A 20,357-nucleotide genomic window follows, 5' to 3' on the forward strand; every position below is an offset into this window, starting at 1 on the left:
AGGGACCAGGGAAGGCAGTAGTGAGACCTCCATGACCACAGATGGGAGAAAGGTGGCTCGCTCTACACACCCAGCACCTGGCAAGAACTATGATGGCTTTGTTGTGACACTTTTTTTTTTTTTCCTTTTTTTGAGACAGAGTAGCACCCTGTCGCCCAGGCTGGAGTGCAGTGGCACCATCTTGGCTCACTGCAACCTCCGCCTCCCAGGTTCAAATGATTCTCCGGCCTCAGCCTCCCAAGTAACTGGGATTACAGGCACTCGCCACCACACCCAGCTAATTTTTTTTATTTTTAGTAGAGACGGGGTTTCACCATGTTGGCCAGGCTGGTCTTGAACTCCTGGCCTTGTGATCCACCCACCTCTGCCTCCCAAGTGCTGGGATTACAGGCGTGAGCCACCATACCTGGCCAGAGTCAGACTGTTTTTATTCATTTATTTTTATTTTTATTTATTTTTTGAAATTGAGTCTCACTCTGTCGCCCAGGTTGGAGTGCAGTGGCATGATCTTGGCTCATTGCAAACCCTGCCCTCCAGTTTGAAGTGATTCTTTTGCCTCAGCCTCCGGAGTAGCTGGGATTACGGGTGTCCGACACCATGCCTAGCTAAGTGTTGTAACTTTTGTATTTTTAGTAGAGATGGGGTTTCGCCATGTTGGCCAGGCTGGTCTTGAACTCCTAACCTTGTGATCCGCCCGCCTCAGCCTCTCAAAGTGCTGGGATTACAGGCATGAGGCACCATGCCCAGCCTTTTTTTTTTTTTGAGACAGAGTCCTCGCTCTGTTGCCGCGGCTAGAATGCAGTGGAGGAATCTCAGCCTACTGCAACCTCCACCTCCATGGTTCAAGCGATTCTTGTGCCTCAGCCTCCTGAGTTGCTGGGATTACAGGCACGCACCACCACACCTGGTTAATTTTCGTATTTTTAGTAGAGATTGGGTTTTGCCGTGTTGGCTAGGCTGTTCTTAAACTCCTGACCTCAAGTGATCCACCTACCTCGGCCTCTCAAAGTGCTGGGATTACAGGCAAGAGCTACCACACCAGGCCCAGACTAGTCTTAAAAAATCACGGCTCGGCCGGGCGCGGTGGCTCAAGCCTGTAATCCCAGCACTTTGGGAGGCCGAGACGGGCGGATCACAAGGTCAGGAGATCGAGACCAGCCTGGCTAATACGGTGAAACCCCGTCTCTACTAAAAAATACAAAAAAACTAGCCAGGTGAGGTGGCAGGCGCCTGTAGTCCCAGCTACTCGGGAGGCTGAGGCAGGAGAATGGCGTAGACCCGGGAGGCGGAGCTTGCAGTGAGCTGAGATGCGGCCACTGCACTCCAGCCTGGGGACAGAGCGAGACTCCGTCTCAAAAAAAAAAAAAAAAAAAAAAAAATCACGGCTCACTAGCTGTGTGACCTTAGGCATATTAGTTCACCTGTCTGACCTGTCTCATCAACTATAAAGCGGGATAACAAAATCTAGTCCATGGAACTGTTGTGAAGATTCAGAAATGTGTGTAAAGGATTTAGCATGTTGCCAGGCACATGGTACCCTATTACCCTGTGACCTCTTTAGGAGGCTATAACTTTCAGACTCCCTTACTACCAACCTTCAAAGCTCAGAAGAGTTCTGGAAACCATCTCCAGGGCATCCCACTTGTTCCCTTCCTCCACAGGTGACAGCCTTTTTTTTTTTTCTTTTTTCTTATTAGTGCCAGCCTTTTCGATGCCACACCCTACATCCTCACCGGCACCCACATGCTTAGGATCCATGAGCTGCTTCTTTGTCCATCAGTTTCTTCCTTTCAGGCTTGGTGTTATTCCCCTGTTTGAGAACTTGGGAAGAACTCCAGGACTCCAGTGATCCTCCCACCTCAGCCTCCTAAGTACCTGAGACTACAGATATACACCACTGCACTGGCTTTGGGATGCATTATATAATAATTATGATAATTAAAAGTTGAGGCCGGGCACGGTGGCTCACGCCTGTAATCCCAGCACTTTGGGAGGCCGAGGCGGGCGGATCACGAGGTCAGGAGATCGAGACCATCCTGGCTAACACGGTGAAACCCCGTCTCTACTAAAAATACAAAAAATCAGCTGAGCGCGGTGGCGGGCGCCTGTAGTCCCAGCTACTCGGGAGGCTGAGGCAGGAGAATGGCGTGAAGCCAGGAGGTGGAGCTTGCAGTGAGCCGAGATCGCGCCACTGCGCTCCAGCCTGGGCTACAGAGCGAGACTCCGTCTCAAAAAAAAAAAAAAAAAAAAAAGAAAAAAAAAAAAGTTGAGTGCCCATCATGGACCAGGCTCTATGCCAGCCACTTTAACATATCATGTCTGATATAGCAGCCTCCAAAGAGGGTTTTCTGCCCATTTTATAATGAGGAAACAGAAGGTCATCCATCTAAGACTTTTTTGTTTTTGGTTTTTTTTGAGATGGAGTCTCGCTGTCGCCCAGGCTGGAGTGGAGTGGAGGGATCTCAGCTCACTGCAACCTCCCCCTCCCGGATTCAAGCGATTTTCCTGTCTCATCCCTCATCCTCCCGAGTCCAGCTAAGACTTAAACCGGCTCTGTATCAATCCGAATACCATGCTTTCTTGTTTTCTGCTAGAGCTCTGCTTCCCAAGGTAGTCAAAGAAAGTTAAAGAAAAAAAAAAAAAAAAACATAACTGAAATGAAATTTCACAGATTAGTAGATAGGAAATGGACAAGCTGGGAAAGGGCAGTCCAAGGTAGACAAATAGTATTGCCGAGGTATAGTGTCAGGGAAAATTGGCATGTTTGTTTAATCCTATAGGTATTTCATACATTTTTGTACCCTAACTAGATTCTGAGCCCTTTTACATCTTCAGTTCAGTGTAGTATAGTGATACACTGTTGTGTATATACCCATCTTAGGAAGGGCTGTGTTGAGATCCTATAGCCTGTCATTACTAGCCTCTTGTTCATCTCTCCCTGTCTGCTGTCTCCTCTCCCTTCTTTCCCAGTTATGCTCTTGGTTACTTTTAAGGGCAGGAGAAGAGCAAACACTCTGGAACTATATCAGTACTCAGAATGCCGCTAATGACTGTATCATTTGCTGGAAGCCAAAGACCCAACATCAGAGCCTTGACTTCAATGAGGTCACCTTTAAACCTGGACAAATGGGTTAGTCAGCTCCCCTGGGTGGCTGAGGATAGCAGACGCATCAGTATAAGAAAGAGGGGCTAGTAAGCAGACAACTCCACAGCCTCCTTAAAGAGTTATTGTTACTGCTAAAAAAAAAAAAAAAAAAAAAAAAAGAGGATAACACTTCCATGAGAACCAAGGACTTTTTATACTTAGAACACATACTGAAAAATCAGGAGGCAGTAGCTAAGCTAAAAGAAGCACCAGATGCCTTCTGGAATGAGTTGCCTTCCTTGCCTCCACAACAGCAGCCAGACTGGACCTCTGGACAACACGGTAAGTGTGACAATCACACTTCCTACATCAGGACCAAGGGTAGGAAGCCACTAGGCTCAGCTTACAAGCCCTGTGAAACCAGAAAAAGTGCATCAGTTAGACCCAGAATTTGGGGGCAGCCACAACCATGTACTTCTCATCCCAAGGAACGTGTCCTGGATCTTTCAACCAGACAGCGTGAAAGTTTCTTCTGTCTCTCTCTCATTTGGGCATTAAATCCTGTATTACTCCCCACCCCTACACACCCCTTCTCCAGGCAATAACCCCAGCCCATATGATCAGGCACTCACCCAAGTAATCGTCCATCAGGGAGCCAATAGCAAACTGCAGGAAAGATGGTAAAAAGAAAGTGAAGGCCGGGCGCGGTGGCTCAAGCCTGTAATCCCAGCACTTTGGGAGGCCGAGACGGGCGGATCACGAGGTCAGGAGATCGAGACCATCCTGGCTAACATGGTGAAACCCCATCTCTACTAAAAATACAAAAAACTAGCCGGGCGAGGTGGTGGGCGCCAGTAGTCCCAGCTACTCGGGAGGCTGAGGCAGGAGAATGGCGTAAACCCGGGAGGCGGAGCTTGCAGTGAGCTGAGATCCGGCCACTGCACTCCAGCCTGGGCGACAAAGCGAGACTCCGTCTCAAAAAAAAAAAAAAAAAAAAAAAGAAAGTGAAGCCAAGATGAGCACAGAACCAACCTCTACCCCGCAGCCCCAGGCCTTCTGCCCATCCATCCCTTCTTCCTGACAGAAGAGCATAGAACCCCCTGAAACTAGGTGGCAAGAAATCCAACAGCTCTCCGCTCAGCCTGGTATAGGTAGAGGTGGGGAAAAGACTCACAATGTCATTCTTGTCCACACGGGTCCCCACAATCTTTAAGCGGATCTCATCGTCCTGCTGAATCACAATATCCTGGGGAGAGGAGGGAACAGTGTACAGATGCTCCTCAGTTTATGAGAGGTTACATCACAACTACTTCACCGTAAGCCCGGGGGCATATTGAAAGCACATCACTTTCGCATCATCGTAAAGTCATAAAATCATGAATCAAGCCATGGTAATTCAGGGACCATCTGTGCTCGGCCATCCTCAGGCCAATATTCTCCCTCAGGATGACTGATTCTCTCTTCCTCTTCCTGACTTCTTTCTGTCCACTTACCTCATCCATTGTCTTGTAACATGGTGGGTTGGAGTTAGGATCAAACTCCATCTCTGAAGGGATGGACTGAAAGGAAAGTGAGATTAGGGTAGCACTTTAAAAGGATGCTTCAGTAGATGGTAATGAATGGGTATCTCTCTTCCTCAGCCCCACCCAGTGTGCCTAGACTTACGTGTCGAGAGATGAAGCAAGACATGGGTCCAATTTCTGTGAAGAGTCCAACCTAGAAAAAAATGAGTGATCTTATGGTCATGCACGGTGGCTTATGCCTATAATCCCAGCACTTTGGGGGGGCCGAGGCGGGTGGATCATGAGGTCACAAGTTCAAGACCAGCCTGACCAACATGGTGAAACCTTGTCTCTGCTAAAAATACAAAAATTAGCTGGGTGTGGTAGCGCACCTGTAATCCCAGCTACTCAAGAGACTGAGGCAGGAGAATCGTTTGAACCCGGGAGGCGGAGGTTGCAGTGAGCCAGATCTCGCCATTGTACTCCAGCCTGGCAACAGAGCAAGACTCCGTCTCAAAAAAAAAAAAAAGAGTGATCTTGCTTTTCTTTGTCCCCTCAAGTGTTGTGTTTTTGTTTTTTGCTTTCTAAATTTTGAGACAGGTTCTCACTGTTGCCCAGGTTGGAAAGCAGTGGTGTAATCACAGCTCACTGTACCTTTGAATTCCTGGGCTCAAGCAATCCTGCCACCTCAGCCTTCCAAGTAGCTGAGACCACAGGTGCACACCACCATGCTAGGCTAATTTTTTAAAACTTTTTGTAGAGACAGAGTCTTGCTATGTTGCCCAGGCTGGTCTCAAACTCCTAGGCTCAAGCAATCTTCCCACTTCTGCCTCCCAAAGCACTGGGATTATAGGTGTAAGCCAGCACACCCAGCCCTCTTCTCTTTTTTTTTAAGCTTTCATTTGTATTTATTTATGTATTTACTTTGAGACAGAATCTTGCTCTGTTGTTCACTCTGGAGTGCAGTGGTGCAATTTCAACTCACTGCAACCTCCACCTCCCACGTTCAAGTGATTCTCATGCCTCAGCCTCCCGAGTAGCTGGGACTACATGCACATGCCACGATGCCTGGCTAATTTTTGTATTTTTAGTAGAGATACGGTTTCACCATATTGGCCAGGCTGGTCTTGAACTCCCAACCTCAGGTGATCTGCCCACCTCAGCCTCCCAAAGTGCTGGGATTACAGATGTGAGCCACCATGCCCAGCCTAACCTTTCATTTTAAAGTATTAAAGAGCTTAGGCCTGTTAGTCCAAGATTTGAACACCTGTTGGCCACATGATCTTGGCCAATACACTTAACTTCTTCTAAGCTTCAGCTTCTGTAAAAAGCACCCACTGGCCGGGGGCAGTGGCTCACGCCTACAATCCCAGCACTTTCGGTGGCTGAGGCAGGCAGATCACCTGAGGTCGGGAGTTTGAGACCAGCCTGACCAACATGGAGAAACCTCATCTCTACTAAAAATACAAAAATTAGCTGAGCGTGGTGGCGCATGCCTATAGTCCCAGCTACCTGGGAGGCTGAGGCAGGAGAATCACTTGAACCCAGAGGCGGAGGTTGTAGTGAGCCAAGATTGTGCCACTGCACTCCAGTCTGGCGACAGAGCTAAACTCCATCTTAAAAAAAAAAAAAAAAAAAGGAAAGCACCCACCTTTTAGTCATTGTGAGTCTCTGCACTTCACCTGGCCCACAGTCACTACTCAATCAACACAGGCTTTTATTGTTATGACTATTAATGTTGACTCTTGCCCTCTGAGTTGGGCAGGGAAGATTACCATACAATTTGAAAGTGCAGCACAAGAAGTAAAGTGATGGCCAGGCGTGGTAGCTCACACCTGTAATCCTAGCGCTTTGGGAGGCCGAGGTAGGCAGATTGAGCTCAGGAGTTCGAGATCAGCCTGGGCAACATGGCAAAACCCTATCTCTACTAAAAAAAATACAAAAACTTAGCCGGCCATGGTGGCACCTGCCTTTAGTCCCAACTACTTGGGAGGCCGAGGCAAGAGACTCACTGGAACCCAGAAGGCAGAGGTTTCAGTGAGCCAAGATGGCACCACTGCACTCCAGCCTGGGCGACAGAGCAACACTCCATCTCAAAAAAAAAAAAAAGAAGTAAAGTGACTTAGCTGAAGGCACAGTTATGAAGTGGAGCCAGGACCCAACCCAGATCTACTGAGAGACTACCCCAATGCCTCCCCTACGTATGGTCTCACCTTGTTGACCTGAGTTACAACAGCATCCACGACCTCCCCTTTAAAGGGCCGGAAAACAATGGCCTTGTACTTAACTGGATAAAGGACAAAGCCTCGGCCTGGCTGGATCACACCAGCACCAATATTGTCAATGGTGGTGACAGCAATTACAAAGCCATACCTGCAAGGAGGATGAGAAACAGAAAGACATTGTGTGTCCAAGAGCCTCTAGAGACATCTGCAATAAAAGTCACTGAGCTCTTGGGAGTAGTGTCGGGGAGAGCAAAAGGACAAGTAGATAGCACCTCTGCTCCCAGAGAGCTTAATGACCAAGAGAAGACAGAACACAGATCAGTATGGGCCGGGCGCGGTGGCTCAAGCCTGTAATCCCAGCACTTTGGGAGGCCGAGACGGGCGGATCACGAGGTCAGGAGATCGAGACCATCCTGGCTAACCCGGTGAAACCCCGTCTCTACTAAAAAATACAAAAAACTAGCCAGGCGAGGTGGCGGGCGCCTGTAGTCCCAGCTACTCGGGAGGCTGAGGCAGGAGAATGGCCTGAACCCGGGAGGCGGAGCTTGCGGTGAGCTGAGATCAGGCCACTGCACTCCAGCCTGGGCGACAGAGCGAGACTCCGTCTCATAAAAAAAAAAAAAAAAAAAAGAACACAGATCAGTATGTATAAGACCAAATGCTGTTCTGGTAATTTCACAGTAAATGTACAAGAAGGCTGGAGTCCTTGAGGAAACAGATCTCAATCTTCGGGATGCCTGAGAATCATCTTCTTAAAATGCAGATTCTCAGGTCTGCCTCACAGAGTCTTGATTCTGTAGGGAATAAGGAGGCTCAGGAATCTGCATGTTCCTGCAGGTTTTTCTGATGCTGGAGGCCCAAGTACTCCACTGCCCTGGGCTGGGTCCCAGCTCATTAATATCACAGAAGGCCCTCAGTGCAAAGCCCAGAGATGGTCAAGTCCCAGTCTACTTCCTTCCTCCCCCAAACTTTCGATCCACTTTTTCTGGTCATCCATTCAGAAGATATATAGAGGCCCACGGTGTGTGGTCCCTGGACACAGGGGATAAGAGAAAACCAGCAGAATGACAGAGTGAGAGGAGACACAGGAACAATGACTACACTGTGAGCTCCACAAGAGCTGGCCTCATTCTATCTTGTTCCCATTCTACCTTGTTCTGAGCCCAACACGGGTCCTGGCACACACCAAGTGTTTTTAAAATGTCTGAGGAGTAAATGAATGAATGACCAATCTCAGCTGAGGGAAGGAAGTCTTATTGTCCAGCATTGCAGAGGGCGCCCTGGGAACCCAAAGCAGGAAGCAACTGGCTGCCTGAGAGGGTGAGCGGGGTCCCTAGAGTGGGTGGCAGGACTAATAGGAGTTGCGGATGGTTTGCAGGTATAGCGACCCGTGTGCGCATCGAACGATCTGGCGGCGCGGTGAGCTCGGCACTCACTTCCCTGTGCAGGTCCCCTCCACTTCGGTGAAGAGCTTCTGCTTCACCGTGTTGAGCAAGTTGGGGCCGAAGTAGCGCGGGTGCAGCAGGATTTCGTGCTCTAGGGAGATCTGCGGAGAAAAGAGGGATGGCGACCAGGCCACGCGCTGGGAGCTTATCAGACGACAAGGGGAGCCTCGCGCCGGCGCCTGGCCTTGCTCCTCCTTTCCACCCAGCCCTTGCCGCCACCCTGGGCCCTGCTCACATGGTAGAACATCTTCCCAGAGCATGAAGGCAGGAACAGTCCACACCTCCGACCGCCCCTGGGAATCTACCGGAAACACACTTAGCCGCCGCAACCCCAGTTCCGCGCCTGCTGCGACGTTGAGAGCGGAACTCCACCTCCTCCGCGAGGGCGGAACTCCACCTGCTCCACGGGTCTGATTGGGCCTTGTAGCCGTGGGCGTGAACCACTAAGCCCCGCCCCTCACCACCGCCCCGCCCCCCCACCGGCCATCAAACCACAACTCTCTTTTTTTTGTTTTGAGACGGATCTGGCTCCGTCTCCCAGGCTGGAGTGCAGTGGCGCGATCTCGGCTCACTGCAAGCTCCGCCTCCCGGGTTCGGGCCATTCTCCTGCCTCAGCCTCCCCAGTAGTTGGGACTACAGGCGCCCACCACCGCGCCCGGCTAATTTTTTGTATTTTTAGTAGTGACGGGGTTTCACCGGGTTAGCCAGGCTGGTCTTGATATCCTGACCTTGTGATCCGCCCTCCTCAGCCTCCCAAAGTGCTGGAATTACAGGCGTGAGTCACAGCGCCCGGCCAATTTTGTGTTTTTAGTAGAGATGGGGTTTCTCCATGTTGGTCAGGCTAGTCTCAAACTCCCAACCTTAGGTGATCCACCCACCTCGGCCTCCAAAAGTGCTGGAATTACAGGCGTGAGCCACTGTGCCCGGCCAGCAACTCTCTGAATTGCTTGAACCTGGGAGGCCACTGCACTCCAGCCTGGGCAACAAAAGCGAAACTCCATCACAAAAAATAATAATAAATAATAGCTACCACTTACTGCTTTCTTCCTAAATGCCAGACACTGTGTTAAGCCCTTTATATAATTATCTCCCTTAATTCTCATAATAATCTACAGAAATTGGTGTAGAAATAACAAAAAATTTACATGAGCCTTAGTCGAAAGGCCAGGAAGCTACAGAAAATAATGAAATTTAGGCTGGGCGCAGTGGTTTACGCCTGTAATCCCAGCACTTTGGAAGGCGGAGGCGGGCAGATCATGGGGTCAGGAGATTGAGACCATCCTTGCTAACACGGCGAAACCTCGACTCTACTAAAAATACAAAAAATTAGCCGGTACTCAGGAGGCTGAGGCAGGAAAATCGCTTGAACCCGGGGGGCGGAGGCTGCGGTGAGCTGAGATCGCGCCACTGCACTCCAGCCTGGCAACAGAGCAACACTAAGAAAGAACGAAAGAAAGAGAGAGAGAGAAAGAAAAAATTTAAAAGCTATTGCAATCCCAAAAAACATTTTAAGCCTCGAGAGAGATATGACTGTGAGTCACATATAGTTTACAACTTCTGTTCTCAGATTATAGATTAATTCACTTTCTTTTTTTTGAGAGGGAGTCTCGCTGTGTCACCCAGGCTGGAGTGCAGGAAATCCATGACTATTTCATCCTCTGTTAAAAAAATGTTACATACCCCCGGCACGATGGCTCACGACTGTAATCCCGGCTACTTGGGAGACTGGGGCAGGAGAATTGCTTGAACCCGGGAGGCAGAGGTTGCAGTGAGCCGAGATCGTGCCACTGCACTCCAGTCTGGGAGACAGAGCAAGATTCCCTCTCAAAAAAAAAAAAGTTACATGTGAATCACAAGGTCAGAAGTTCAAGACCAGCCTGGCCAACATGGTGAAACCCCATCTCTACTAAAAATACAAAAAATTGGGGCCGGGCGCGGTGGCTCAAGCCTGTAATCCCAGCACTTTGGGAGGCAGAAACGGGTGGATCACAAGGTCAGGAGATCGAGACCATCCTGGCTAAGACGTTGAAACCCCGTCTCTACTAAAAAATACAAAAAAATAGCCAGGCGAGGTGGCGGGCGCCTGTAGTCCCAGCTACTCGGGAGGCTGAGGCAGGAGAACCGCGTGAACCCAGGAGACGGAGCTTGCAGTGATCTGAGATCTGGCCACTGCACTCCAGCCTGGGCCACAGAGAGAGACTCCGTCTCAAAAAAAATGAAAAAAAAATACAAAAAATTAGCCGGGCGTGGTGGCAGGTGCCTGTAATCCCAGCTACTTGGGAGACTGAGGCAGAAGAATCCCTTGAACCTGGGAGGAGGAGGTTGCAGTGAGCCAAGATCGTGCCACTGCACTCCAGCTCAGGCAACAGTGCCAGACTCCAAATCAAAAAACATTGAAAAAAAAAAAAGTTACATGTACTTTTCCCAAAAAGAAACATTGTCTATAGCCAACCAAATTACTATAACTATGTACCAATCTTCTATGAAAAATGTAATCCTGCTAAAAAGTCCTGTGTGCTTGCCTATATGTGGGGAAAGAGATCAGACTGTTACTGTGTCTATATAGAAAGAAGTAGACATAAGAGACTCTATTTTGTTCTGTACTAAGAGAAATTATTCTGCCTCAACTTGCTGTTAATCTGCAACCCTAGCCCCAAGCCATGTGTACAGCACATGTGCAGAGACAGGTGCTGGGTTGACTCAAGGTTTAAGGGATTTAGGGCTATGCAGGATGTGCTTTGTTAAAAAAGTGCTTGGCCGGGCGCGGTGGCTCACGCCTGTAATCCCAGCACTTTGGGAGGCCGAGGCGGGCGGATCACAAGGTCAGGAGATCGAGACCACGGTGAAACCCCGTCTCTACTAAAAATACAAAAAATTAGCCGGGCGCGGTTGTGGGCGCCTGTAGTCCCAGCTACTCGGGAGGCTGAGGCAGGAGAATGGCGTGAACCTGGGAGGCGGAGCTTGCAGTGAGCCGAGATCGCGCCACTGCACTCCAGCCTGGGCAACAGAGCGAGACTCTGTCTCAAAAAAAAAAAAAAAAAGGGCTTGAAGGCAGTATGCTTGTTAAAAGTCATCACCATTCTCTAATCTCAAGTACCCAGGGACACAATACACTGTGGAAGGCCAGGCCACAGGGACCTCTGCCTAGGAAAGCCAGGTATTGTCCAAGTTTTCTCCCCATGTGATAGCCTGAGATATGGCCTCCTGGGAAGGGAAAGGCCTGATGGTCTCTCAGCCTGACACCTGGAAAGGGTCCGTGCCGAGGAGGATTAGTGAAAGAGGGAGGCCTCTTTGTAGTTAAGAGGAAGGCATCTGTCTCCTGCATGTCCATGAGAATAGAATGTCTCCGTGTAAAACCCCATTGTATGTTCTATTTACTGAGATAGGAGAAAACAGCCTTAGGGCTGGAGGTGAGACATGCTGGCGGCAATACTGCTTTTTATTGCACCGAGATGTTTGTGTGTGTGCACATCACAGCACAGCACCTTTACTTAAACTTATTTATGACACAGAGACCTTTGTTCACATGTTTTCCTGCTGACCCTCTCCTGACTATTACCCTATTGTTCTGCCACATCCCCCTCTCCGAGATGGTAGAGATAATGATCCATAAATACTGAAGGGACTCAGAGACCAGTGCCAGTGCGGTTCCTCCGTATGCTGAGTGCCGCTGGACCCACTTTTCTTTCTCTCTACTTTGTCTCTCTTATTTATTTTCTCAAGTCTCTGGTTCCACCTGACACCCACAGGTGTGGAGGGGCTGGCCACCCCTTCGCCTATATAAATGAAATATTAACTTTCTTACTTCACAACACCATTCCTCTGGAGCTGGACCTTGTAAATGAGACCGAAAGAGATTAAGGGGAGGTATTTGGGTATGAATAGCAGACCTGCTCCAAAGCTTGTGTTCCTTTTTTTTTTTCTTTTTTCTTTCTTTCTTTCTTTTCTTTTCTTTTTTTTTTTTTTTTTGAGTCAGAGTCTCACTGTCGCCCAGGCTGGAGTGCAGTGGCGTGATCTCAGCTTGCTGCAACCTCTGCCTCCCAGGTTCAAGTGATTCTCCTGCCTCAGCCTCCCAAGTAGCTGGGATTACAGGTGCCCACCACCATGGCCAGCTAATTTTTTCTTTTTTTTTTTTTTTTTTTTTTTTTTTTTTTTTTTGAGACGGAGTCTCAGGCTGTTGCCCAGGCTGGAGTGCAGTGGCGCGATCTCCTCTCACTGCAAGCTCCGCCTCCCGGGTTCCCGCCATTCTCCTGCCTCAGCCTCCTGAGTAGCTGGGACTACAGGCGCCCGCCACCGCGCCCGGCTAATTTTTTGTATTTTTAGTAGAGACGGGGTTTCACTGTGGTCTCGATCTCCTGACCTTGTGATCCGCCCGCCTCGGCCTCCCAAAGTGCTGGGATTACAGGCTTGAGCCACCGCGCCCGGCTTTTTTTTTCTTTCTTTTTTTTTTTTTTTTAGTAGAGACGGGGTTTCACCATGTTGGCCAGGCTGGTCTCAAACTTCTGACCTTAGGTAATCCACCCACCTCAGCCTCCCAAAATGCTGGGATTACAGGCCTGAGCCACTGCGCCCAGCACCACCCCCTTTTTTTTCTTGAGAAAGGGTCTCATTCTGTCACCCAGGCTGCCAGGCTGGAGTGCTCATTGCATTCCCCAGCTACAGGTGTGGGTCACCATGTGCGGGTAATTTTTTTAGTTTTTGCAGAGATATGGGTCTTACTCTGTTGACCAGGCTGGTCTTGAACTTCTGGCCTCAAGTAATCCTCTTGCTTTGGTTTCCCAAAGTGTTGGGATTATAGGTGTGAGCCCTCGCACCTGGGAAAGTTGCATTCTTCACTACTGTACACTCTACTGCCTGAGACTGAAACTTTGGATAAAAAAGACACCAAAGCAATGAAAAGGACTGTTGTGTCTGCTCCTCAAAGTGGGTACATGTAGAGCCTGAAAGCTCAGAACAGCAATTCTGAAATTGTGGTCCTAGAAAGAACCTTTCAGGGACTGGTGAAGTACTCTTCTAGTTACGTGTCTGTGTGAGACCAAATTTTCTTCATGTGTTTCAATCAATACAATATATCCTAATAGCTAACAGAAGCAGATGTGAAAGTCGAGCTGTCTCCTACTGAAACAGTGTGATATTGTGAAATATACATTTCTTTGACCCCATTTTCTGGCATACAACTCCTAAATCTCTAAAGCGATTTTTTTGGTATGCTAATGATTAACTGATGGCTGCCAGGCCCTAGGTAGCTTCCGGGTGGGGGGTTGGTCACTAGAAACAGCTGGGCATGATTGGAAGGTTGGGGCTTTCAGCCCACCCCCAACTTCTGGGGAGTGGAGCGGGTGCTGAACTGTTTAGTTGATCACCAGTGGCTAATGGTTTCAGCAGTCATGCTTACATAATGAAGCATCCACAAAAATCCAAAAGGACTGGGTTCAGAGCTTCCACGTAGCTGAACACCTGGAGGTTCCTGGAAGGTGGCACACCGGAAGAGGGCTCGGAAGCTCCACATTCCTTCCCCCATACCTCACCCTAGCCACCTCTTCATCTGCATCCTTTGAAATAGCCTCTATAATAAGCCAGTAAACGTAAGTAAGTGTTTCCCTGATTTCTGTGAGCCACCCTAGTAAGTTAACCAAGCCCAAGTAGAGTTGTGGGGGCCTAGATTTACAGTTGGTCAATCAGAGGCACAGGTAAAACAGCCTGGGGCTTTTGACTGGCATCAGAAGTCAGGGGCCATGTCTGGTAAACAGTCATTTGATTTAAAAAAAACAGGAAGGGAGGGAGGGAGGCAGGGGGAAAGAGAGAGACAAGAGAGAGAAAGAAGAAAAAAAGGGGAAAAGAGAGAGAGAAAGAAAGAGACAAAGAAAGGAAAATAAAAGGAAAGGAAGGAAAAGAAAAGAAATAAAACAAAAGGAACGAAAAGAAACTAGTACTGGGGGGCGGGTGGGGAGGGCGGTCTTGGGAGCTGCGCCCTAAACCTTTGAGATCTGAGGTTATCTCCAGGTAGACAGTGTTGGCATTAAACAAGAGGGACACCCAACTGGAATTGCTTGCTTGCTTGTGGACGGGGGAAAAAAACCAACACATTTGGTCACACAGAAGCCTTCTTTGTTGATTGTTGTGGTGGTGTGAGAGGAGAGAAAAACAGTGTCTCCCCCAACCCCCCTGTAAAACAATGCCATTATTCTTGCGTCATTTATTGATTTTGGTAAATAGTTATTTTCCATCTCTTATTTAAAATATATATGCTGGGCGTGGTGGCTGACGCCTGTAATCCCAACACTTTCGGAGGCCGAGATGGGCGGATCACCTGAGGTTGGGAGTTCCAGACCAGCCTGACCAACATGGAGAAACCTTGTCTCTACTAGAAATACAAAATTAGCCGGGTGCGGTGGCGCACGCCTGTAATCCCAGCACTTTGGGAGGCAGAGGTGGGCAGATCACGAGGTGAGGAGATCGAGACCATCCTGGCTAACACGGTGAAACCCCGTATCTACTAAAAATACAAAAAAAAATTAGCCAGGCGTGCTGTCCGGCACCTGTAGTCCCAGCTACTCAGGAGGCTAACGCAGGAGAAGCGTGAACCCGGAAGGCGGAGCTTGCATTGAGCCAAGATCACCCACTGCACTCCAGCCTAGGCAACCGAGCAGACACTGTCTCAAAACAAAACAAACAAAAAATATACATATATATGAGACCAGGCGACGTGGCTCATGCCTGTAATCACAACACTTTGAGAGGCTGAGGTGGGTGGATCACCTGAGGGATCAGAATTGCAGTGAGACAAGATCACCCCACTGTACTCCAGCCTGGGCGACAGAGCAAGACACAAAAGAAGAAAAATAAATGAAACTTAAATTAAAAATTAAAAAGGTTAGACTTGGTGGTTGACACCTGTAATCTCAGCATTTTGGGAGGCCAAGCTGGGGGGATCACTTGAGCCCAGGAGTTTGAGACCAGCCTGGGCAACATAGAGAGTCCCGCGTCTCTATTTACAACATATATATATATATGTATGTGTGTGTGTATATATATGTGTATATGTGTGTGTGTGTGTGTGTGTGTATATATATATATATATATATTTTTTTTTTTTTTTTTTGAGACGGATTCTCCTGCCTCAGCCTCCCAAGTAGCTGGGATTATAGGTGCCCACCGCCACACCCAGCTAATTTTTGTATTGTTATTATTATTATTTATTTATTCTTTTTGAGATGGAATTTCGCTCATTGCCCAGGCTGGAGTGCAACGGCGATCTTGGCTCACTACAACCTCCACCCCCCAAGTTCAAGCGATTCTCCTGCCTCAGCCTCCCAAGTAGCTGAGATTACAGACATGCGCCACTACACCCTGCTAATTTTTGTACTTTTAATAGAGACGGGGTTTCTCCATGTTGGTCAGGCTGGTCTCGAACTCCCGACCTCAGGTGATCTTCCCGCCTTGCACTCCTAAAGTGCTGGGATTACCAGAGTAAGCCACGGTGCCCGGCCCATTTCTTAGTTTTAATTCCTATACAGCAAATATTGTATGGCTTGTAAGAATGAACACAGTGTCGGCCGGGCGCGGTGGCTCAAGCCTGTAATCCCAGCACTTTGGGAGGCCGAGACGGGCGGATCACGAGGTCAGGAGATCGAGACCATCCTGGCTAACACGGTGAAACCCCGTCTCTACTAAAAATACAAGAAAATTAGCCGGGCGAGGTGGCGGGCGCCTGTAGTCCCAGCTACTCGGGAGGCTGAGGCAGGAGAATGGCGTGAACCCGGCGGGGGGTGGGGGGGTGCGGAGCTTGCAGTGAGCCGAGATCGGGCCACTGCACTCCAGCCTGGGGCACAGAGCAAGACTCTGTCTCAAAGAAAAAAAGAATGAACACAGTGTCTTGAAGAGGCATGATCTCAAGCTAAGGCCAACATACCCTGCATGTATCTAGCACAAGTTTGTTGCATAGAAACTCTCCCTAATTCTGGTTAGGTCTGATTGGAGGCCCTGACAGCAGAATAAGGTAGAGATGCTTAGAGTGGTGGGTGAAGAAGTGAGGATTAGGGCACCGAGTTTACTCCTCTAGTAACACTGCCTGGGTCAGACAGGGCAGTTATCACTGACTCCCAACTTACAGCCTTTTCCTCTAGCTGTGTAGGGACTCTCAAATATTCCTTCAGAAGTAGACGCGGTTTTTGCTTCTTCTCTCCTGTCCTGGGACATTTTATGGCCCTGACCCCATTCTCACCCCTTCCTACCAGCACCTGCCCAGCACGCTCTGGAAACAAAGAACACTCTATCCTCTCAACTATAAAGTGACCGTAAGATGAGCCGGGAGCCCCGGAACCTTAGTTTGGAGGAGTGGAGCAGTAGGTCATCTTGGATTTTTTTTTTTTTTTTTTTTTTTTTTTTTAGATGGAGTTTTGCTCTGTCTCCCAGGCTGGAGTGCAGTGGCGCTATCTTGGCTCACTGCAACCTCTGCCTCCTGGGTTCAAGAGATTCTCCTGCCTCAGCCTCCCAAGTAGCTGGGATTTCAGGTATGCGCCACCATGCCCAGCTGATTTTTGTATTTTTAGTAGAGATGGGGTTTCACTATGTTGGCCAGGCTGCTCTTGAACTCCTGACCTCAAGTGATCTGCCCGTCTCGGCCTCCCAGAGTCCTGGGATTACAGGCGTGAAGCACTGCGCCTGGCCTAGCTGGTTCTCTTATTCTCTGTCAGCCTGTAGCGGGAGTGGCATGCTGTCAGCTCAGGTCCGACACTGCAGGGTTCCCAAACTCTGGCCTTCCCAGGAGAGCGCCGCATTCAGCGACTCGGTGCCGGGCACCTCCTGCCTGCGGGATTAGGTAGAAGAAGCTCAGCCAATCCTGAGAGCTCGGAAGCAAGGAAGGCGGGACAAGGAGGAAAAGTTGAGGACAGAAGCGCCACCCAATCCAACGCCTGACTGTAAACGCGATGGCGGCGAGCACCCAATTGCAGATGGCCGTTAGAGGGAGGCTGGTTAGTGGAAAGCGGACCAATCCGTGACAGGGGAGGGCAATTTTAAGCCAATTAAAACTGAGAAGGTGGGAAGGGGCGGAGCTCGCCCTGTGGCTGCTCGGTGGTGGGTGAGGGATCAGCTTTCTCTGCTAGTTCCCACCCTGGGAGTCCTTAGCCCCTGGAATGCGAGAGGGAGATGCTTAGGGAATTTCCGAAGTGGGGCGTCGAAGCATCGCCTGGCAAGGCCTGGGAGCGAAAAAGATCCCTACTTCGTGGAGCCGTTGGAAGCTACCGGGTGGGCATCAAGGAAGCGGAGGGTGGCTAAGGGGCGGGACTTCCGGGGGCAGGGCTTATTGGTGGGGGTGGGGCCTGTTCTAAGGTTAGGCCGAGGTGGGCGGAGCTTATGGGAGAGCTTTGGGTGTGACCTAGGAGAAAGGAGGGCAGTAACTTAAGCGATTGTTTTGGGGTGGGAAGTGATAGTTAAGGGCTGATAAGGTTGCTGGGGAGGTTACCTGTCTTAACCCACTGTCCTTTTTTCTCAGGGAGCCACTGGTGGGGACCTTTTTTGGGCCCCCTTTCCTTCGTGGGGTACTATGGAGTTCCCAGAACACAGTCAGCAGCTGCTGCAGAGCCTCCGGGAGCAGCGGTCCCAGGGTTTCCTTTGTGACTGCACCGTGATGGTGGGTAGTACCCAGTTCTTGGCCCATCGGGCTGTGCTGGCCTCCTGCAGCCCATTCTTCCAGCTTTTCTACAAGGAGCGGGAATTGGACAAGAGGGATCTGGTGTGTATTCACAATGAAATTGTCACGGCCCCAGCCTTTGGGCTTCTTCTGGACTTTATGTATGCTGGCCAGCTGGCCCTGAGAGGGGATACCCCTGTGGAGGATGTGCTGGCAGCTGCCAGCTACTTGCACATGAATGACATCGTCAAGGTGTGTAAGCGGCGGCTTCAAGCCCGGGCCCTGGCAGAGGCAGACAGTACCAAGAAGGAGGAAGAAACCAACTCACAGCCTCCTAGTTTGGAGTTTTTGTCCAGTACTGCCCGTGGCCCCCAGCCTTCGTTGTCATCTGCTGAGACATCAGGCCATTGGGGCAAAGGGGAATGGAAAGGCTCTGCTGCTCCCTCACCTACTGTCCGTCCCCCAGATGAGCCACCAATGTCCAATGGGGCTGACACTACACAGCCTGGCATGGAGGTTGACGCACCACATCTGCGGGCACCTCCTCCACCGGTGGCTGATGTCTCTCTTGCCAGCCCTAGTAGCTCCACTGAGAGCATTCCTGCAAACTACTACTCTTCTGGCATCCCAGCAGTTTCATTGGAGCCACTGCCAACTCTTGATGTGGGTCCTGAGAGTCTGAGGGTGGTGGAACCAAGGGATCCTGGAGGACCACTGCAAGGCTTCTATACCCCAGCCTCAGCCCCCAGCTCAGCCCCAGCCCCTGTCTCAGCCCCAGTTCCATCCCAGGCTCCAGCCCCAGCTGAAGCTGAACTGGTCCAGGTGAAAGTTGAAGCTATTGTGATCTCTGATGAAGAGACCGATGTGTCAGATGAACAGCCTCAGGATCCTGAGAGAGTGTTCCCACCTGGAGGAGCAGTGTATGGGGGACAGCCCTCCCAGCCAGAGGCTTTTGAAGACTCAGGGGCAGCAGGACTGGAGGAGGTGGGGCCAAGTGACCACTTCCTGCCTTCAGACCCTCATCTACCCTACCATCTGCTGCCAGGTGCAGGGCAGTATCATCGAGGACTGGTGACCTCACCCCTGCCTGCGCCCGCATCCGTGCATGAGCCACTTTACCTGCCTTCTGAGTACGAAGCAGGTCCAGGAAGCTTTGGGGTTTTTACTGAGGATGTTCCCACCTGCAAGACATGTGGGAAGACCTTCTCATGCTCTTACACGCTACGGCGACATGCCACGGTGCACACACGTGAGCGACCCTACGAGTGCCGCTACTGCCTGCGGAGCTACACACAGTCAGGGGACCTCTACCGCCACATCCGCAAGGCTCACAACGAGGACCTGGCCAAACGCAGCAAACCGGATCCAGAAGTGGGACCCCTTCTAGGGGTGCAACCTCTCCCTGGCTCTCCAACAGCAGACAGACAGAGCAGCAGTGGTGGAGGGCCACCCAAAGATTTTGTACTTGGCCCCAAAAACTAACATCTAAGGAGCATGAGCTGACGCTAGGCTGCTCTTACCATCCTTAGATGGCAGCTCAGAAGGTTGGTGGCATCTCATCACCCCTGCTCGGTGACAAGAATAAAGGTTCTGCCCAGGCTGAAAGTTCCTACCCTTTTCTGTTTTTTTTTTTTTTAGTTTTTAGTTTTTTGAGACGGAGTCTCACTCTGTCACCCAGGTTGGAGTGCAGTGGCGTGATCTCGGCTCACTGCAAGTTCAGCCTTCTGGGTTCACGCTGTTCTCCTGCCTCAGCCTCCCAAGTAGCTGGGACTACAGGTGGCCATCACCATGCCCGGCTAATTTTTTTTATTTTTAGTAGAGATGGGGGTTTCGCCGTGTTAGCCAGGATGGTCTCGATCTCCTGACCTCGTGATCCGCCCGTCTCGGCCTCCCAAAGTGCTGGGATTACAGGCATGAGCCACCGCACCCGGCTGCTTTTTTTTTTTGAGACAGTCTTGCTCTGTCGCTCAGGCTGGAGTGCAGTGGCAATTTCAGCTCACTGCAACCTCTGCCTCCTGGGTTCAAGCGATTCTCCTAACTCAGCCTCTTGAGTAGCTGGGATTACAGGAACGCACCACCATGCCCAGCTAATTCTTGCGTTTTTAGTAGAGACGGGGTTTCACCATGTTGGCCAGGCTGGTCTCGAACTCCTGACCCCAGGTGATCGCTCACCTCGACCTTCCAAAGTGCCGGGATTACAGGCATGAGCCACTGTGCCCGGCCTCCTACCCTTTTCTTTGCCCAGCCAGATAAGCAGGACTCTGTGGGGCAGAGATATGACAGCTCTCTCCAAGGGCACTGGGAATTTTCCTGAGGTATAATCGCTTCTCACTGTATGTTCTGGAACATAAAGCTAGGAATGAAAGTATTTCTTTGAACTGGTGTTGGCTGATTTCTTCTAAAAACCGGCATGCTTTCATACCTCTCCTTCAGTTCTTTTTGGAATGTCACATCTGTACTTGGGAT

General features: G+C 50.1%; 3 protein-coding genes across 8 annotated transcripts in view; 1 reads left to right on the top strand and 2 right to left on the bottom strand.

The window, feature by feature from the left end:
- The window catches only part of TAF6L (TATA-box binding protein associated factor 6 like), a 180,559-nt gene that overhangs the window by 20,397 nt on the left and 139,805 nt on the right, over positions 1 to 20,357 (bottom strand). The window lies entirely within an intron of this gene.
- POLR2G (RNA polymerase II subunit G) lies at positions 3,277 to 8,608 on the bottom strand. Of its 2 annotated transcripts, NM_001266524.1 has the most exon segments (8): positions 3,277 to 3,497; positions 3,718 to 3,751; positions 4,260 to 4,331; positions 4,579 to 4,644; positions 4,751 to 4,801; positions 6,801 to 6,960; positions 8,249 to 8,358; positions 8,493 to 8,608. In NM_001266524.1, coding segments are annotated over 8 exon segments (519 nt in total). In that variant the 5' UTR covers positions 8,505 to 8,608; the 3' UTR covers positions 3,277 to 3,483.
- Positions 13,469 to 20,269, top strand: ZBTB3 (zinc finger and BTB domain containing 3). 5 transcript variants are annotated; one of them, XM_077962534.1, is made up of 3 exons: positions 13,469 to 13,842; positions 16,954 to 17,232; positions 17,754 to 20,269. In XM_077962534.1, the coding sequence occupies exons 2-3, from the start codon at positions 17,188 to 17,190 to the stop codon at positions 19,371 to 19,373; spliced, it is 1,665 nt and encodes a 554-aa protein (XP_077818660.1). In that variant the 5' UTR covers positions 13,469 to 13,842; positions 16,954 to 17,187; the 3' UTR covers positions 19,374 to 20,269. The 5 variants fall into 5 exon arrangements, with proteins under 5 accessions (XP_077818660.1, XP_028689169.2, XP_077818661.1 ...); XM_077962535.1 differs by having other exon boundaries at positions 13,607 to 13,842; positions 17,025 to 17,232; XM_028833336.2 differs by lacking the exon at positions 16,954 to 17,232 and having other exon boundaries at positions 13,556 to 13,842.

Source organism: Macaca mulatta, chromosome 14 (genome assembly GCF_049350105.2).
Source record: "Macaca mulatta isolate MMU2019108-1 chromosome 14, T2T-MMU8v2.0, whole genome shotgun sequence".
Taxonomy (NCBI): Eukaryota; Metazoa; Chordata; class Mammalia; order Primates; family Cercopithecidae; genus Macaca; species Macaca mulatta.